Source organism: Contarinia nasturtii, unplaced genomic scaffold, assembly GCF_009176525.2.
Source record: "Contarinia nasturtii isolate CC-2019 unplaced genomic scaffold, AAFC_CNas_1.1 Cnas_scaffold_3382, whole genome shotgun sequence".
In the NCBI taxonomy this organism is placed as follows: Eukaryota; Metazoa; Arthropoda; class Insecta; order Diptera; family Cecidomyiidae; genus Contarinia; species Contarinia nasturtii.
In genome coordinates this window covers 1-2,926 of record NW_022200685.1, presented here as the reverse complement: position 1 = coordinate 2,926, position 2,926 = coordinate 1, and the positions used below count along the sequence as shown (strand labels likewise).

General features: G+C 35.8%; 1 protein-coding gene across 2 annotated transcripts; it reads right to left on the bottom strand.

The window, feature by feature from the left end:
* Window positions 1-291: 291 nt before the first annotated feature.
* On the bottom strand, window positions 292-2,112 carry LOC116350050 (phenoloxidase-activating factor 2-like). Of its 2 annotated transcripts, none has more exons than XM_031781773.1 (7): window positions 1,805-2,112; window positions 1,494-1,575; window positions 1,032-1,424; window positions 829-972; window positions 726-752; window positions 605-667; window positions 292-539 (listed from the first exon to the last, which is right to left on the bottom strand). In XM_031781773.1, the coding sequence occupies exons 1-7, from the start codon at window positions 2,066-2,068 to the stop codon at window positions 406-408; spliced, it is 1,107 nt and encodes a 368-aa protein (XP_031637633.1). In that variant the 5' UTR covers window positions 2,069-2,112; the 3' UTR covers window positions 292-405. The 2 variants fall into 2 exon arrangements, with proteins under 2 accessions (XP_031637633.1, XP_031637632.1); XM_031781772.1 differs by having other exon boundaries at window positions 294-539; window positions 1,494-1,737.
* Window positions 2,113-2,926: the final 814 nt, after the last annotated feature.

Genomic DNA, 2,926 nt, shown 5'->3' with positions numbered 1-2,926 from the left:
CAAGCATACATTTTGGAAAGAAATTCGATCAAATTCGAGTCAACAAAACACTCTTAGCATTCATACATGTTCACAACTGTTTTTTATGAATTGCAGTCATTGCATTTCATTTATATTCTCTCTTTCTGGCTTCAAGAGCTATACTATTATGTTATTTTTTTGTGAATTTTGATCAACGCTGAACGAGCTAATATTGCGCATTTTTGTGTTGATTTTTTCTATTTTTCTATATTTCTATATAATACAGAAAAAAAGTCATTTTTCTTATTAAATAAAACGTGTTTAAAAGTTAAAAATAGATTAGAAAGATCAATGACAAAATATATTTGCTGCAAAAACACTGATTTGAATACAAAAAGAGAAACAGTTGATAGTCGAACTCTATTAGTTCCTTGTGCTATTTTATCAGCGGTATAAATAAGACTTTATGGTCAAATGATTCAATTCCATCTGTTTATCCACCCAGTTCCGGAACATTTGTACATTTGCATAGACGCCTGGCGTTGAATTACCACATCCAATGCCCCAAGCCACGATTCCTATGTGGTCAAGGTGAAATATATACAAAAATTCATGTATGCCATAAAATCTGTATAACACTTGCCTGTTTGTACATATCGATGCGGTGCATTTGGAATAGGACAAACGAGTGCACTGCCACCATCGCCTGACGAACACATTCATGAACATTCACATAAAATTGAAATTAACAATTTAAAACTCACCTTTACAAGTATCACCGCGTTCGCCACCTGGAAATTCAAACTTTAAAAATGAAACCTCTACTCTCTCTTTGTGATTCTTTTAAAAACCGTTGAATTTTTTTACCGGCACAAATGAAGCTGGAGTGCAATTGAAAATGTCGGCCAAGTCGTGTCTCTCTCAATTTCTGAACACATGTTTCCCGCGGCACGATTGGTAGTTCGTCTCTTTTCAAAATTACTGAATATTTGCCCTCTTTACCAAATCTATCTGCAAATTAATACAAAATTTGCATTTCACCACATTTATTAATCAATTTAACCGCATACCTTGTCCCCAAGCCGATGCAAAGCAACGAGCGTTATCGAAAATATCATCGGCATTAGGTAAACAAACAGTATTTACATTTTCAGCAATTTCAACTGGTTGTATGAGAAACAGCAATGCAATATCGTTGAACAAGGTACCGTGATGATATTCCGGATGAATGACATAGTCGCGGACAGCACGATCCTGATGGGGATACGGTTCATCTTTTGTTTGTGTATCCCATTCGCCGGCACGAATTTTCAAAATTTTCGGATCTTTCTGGTCGACACAATGTGCAGCAGTTAGAACGACACCCGGATCGATCAAAGAACCACCGCAAACATAAACATTAAAAATTTGTTCGTCTAATGCTTTTTCCTCTTTTAAAATGGCAACAGTCCACGGAAATTCGCCTAAATCATCATGGTAAATAATTCGTCAATCATTCGTTCTCGCTTTATTTGCCGAATTTAAATACTCACCGAATTGAGCCACATTGCCTAGACTGCTTGGGGTACGAAAACCAACACCATCTACATTCCGAATGCCACAGCCAAGATTTATCTGTGGGACGACAGTTTTATTTGCACGCTCTGAACAACATATGCGAAACAAACCACCACATGGTTTGGAATTTTCCACTTGAGCACTACGGGCGTCCGATTGATCTTCTAAGGTTCCATTGACGCATTCATCGAATGGCATACACTCGCCAACATCACAGGGCTATGCAATGACATCAAAGACTCATTCACTGCTCGAATGGAACTTCTCAAATGGCACGAATACTTACATTTTTTGACGAATTTGACGACTCCGGATTTTGAGTTCCACCGCTTCCTTGTTGACTATTACTTTTGACATCGATATTTTGACCGTTAATCTGGGTATTGTCTCCAATGACACGATTATTATCATTATCACTTTTCGGTTCAGATATCAATTCATCCAATGATTGTTTATTCTCTGAGTTTGCGTACGGTGAAGATGTTTCTTCAGTCATTGACTGAGATCGCACAATGACGAAAAATGTAATGAAAATTACAAGTTTTAGCATGATTGTCAATAAAACTGACGAAAAGTGAATGATTTACTTTTTGAAATTCTTTTAAAATTGAAAACTTTCAAACTAGAGCTTTTTGTAAGATCTCAAGCTATCTCAAGGTAAACGAGCAAATGCGAAAAAGATCCGAAGTCGAATTTAAATCGGGCTTTGTTGTTTACCAAATCGATCCAAACCAGTGTATAGCTAAGACATGACTGATTTTAGTATGAGCATCTGTTGCGCAATCAAATAAAAAACCTCTATCGAGGTGAAGAACGAGTGACGAGACCAAAATTTGAAACACAAAATTTCTGATATCACTTAATAAGTTTTCTGTGTACTGTGAACGTTGCAATGCGTCAGTAGTCCATATTGACAGTGAAAAGAGAGTCGACTTTTCACCACAATAATACGGTTTCGTCACTCGCGCGAACTGCCGTCCGCTTTGATTTGTTTTATCATAATGCCATGGTTGTTGATGATCCACAAAAAATTGAGTTTTGATCAAATTTGCATTTTGCAAATGTACATTTTATACACATACAAATATGTGTCAATACAAATATTGATAATACATGTTTATTTACAAATGTGAGTGTGCCAAAGTAAGACATATCATACCGGTTTGATGCGCTCGGATGATTCTTACTTTTTATTACTTTAGATTTTTTGCTAATCACTTCATTCTTTGCTAATCAAATACTAAACCGGTTTCTTATCAATTTGTGTTTGTATACTGTTACTCACACAAATACCACTAACGCACTTCATTCAAGAACAAACCCTACTTAAAATCTAAATATAATAAAAATAAAATCATATACTATATGGCCGAAAAATAGAAAGGATCCAGAAAGTTTTATGCGGTGA

Excerpts from the sequence above, each read along its gene's own strand:
- LOC116350050 (XM_031781772.1), bottom strand. The coding sequence starts at position 2,068 with ATGCTAAAACTTGTAATTTTCATTACATTTTTCGTCATTGTGCGATCT. Across the intron at positions 1,425-1,493 it reads AGGCAATGTGGCTCAATTCG|GCGAATTTCCGTGGACTGTT; the intron begins GTGAGTATTTAA and ends ATGATGATTTAG. Across the intron at positions 668-725 it reads ACGCGGTGATACTTGTAAAG|GCGATGGTGGCAGTGCACTC; the intron begins GTGAGTTTTAAA and ends TGTGTTCGTCAG.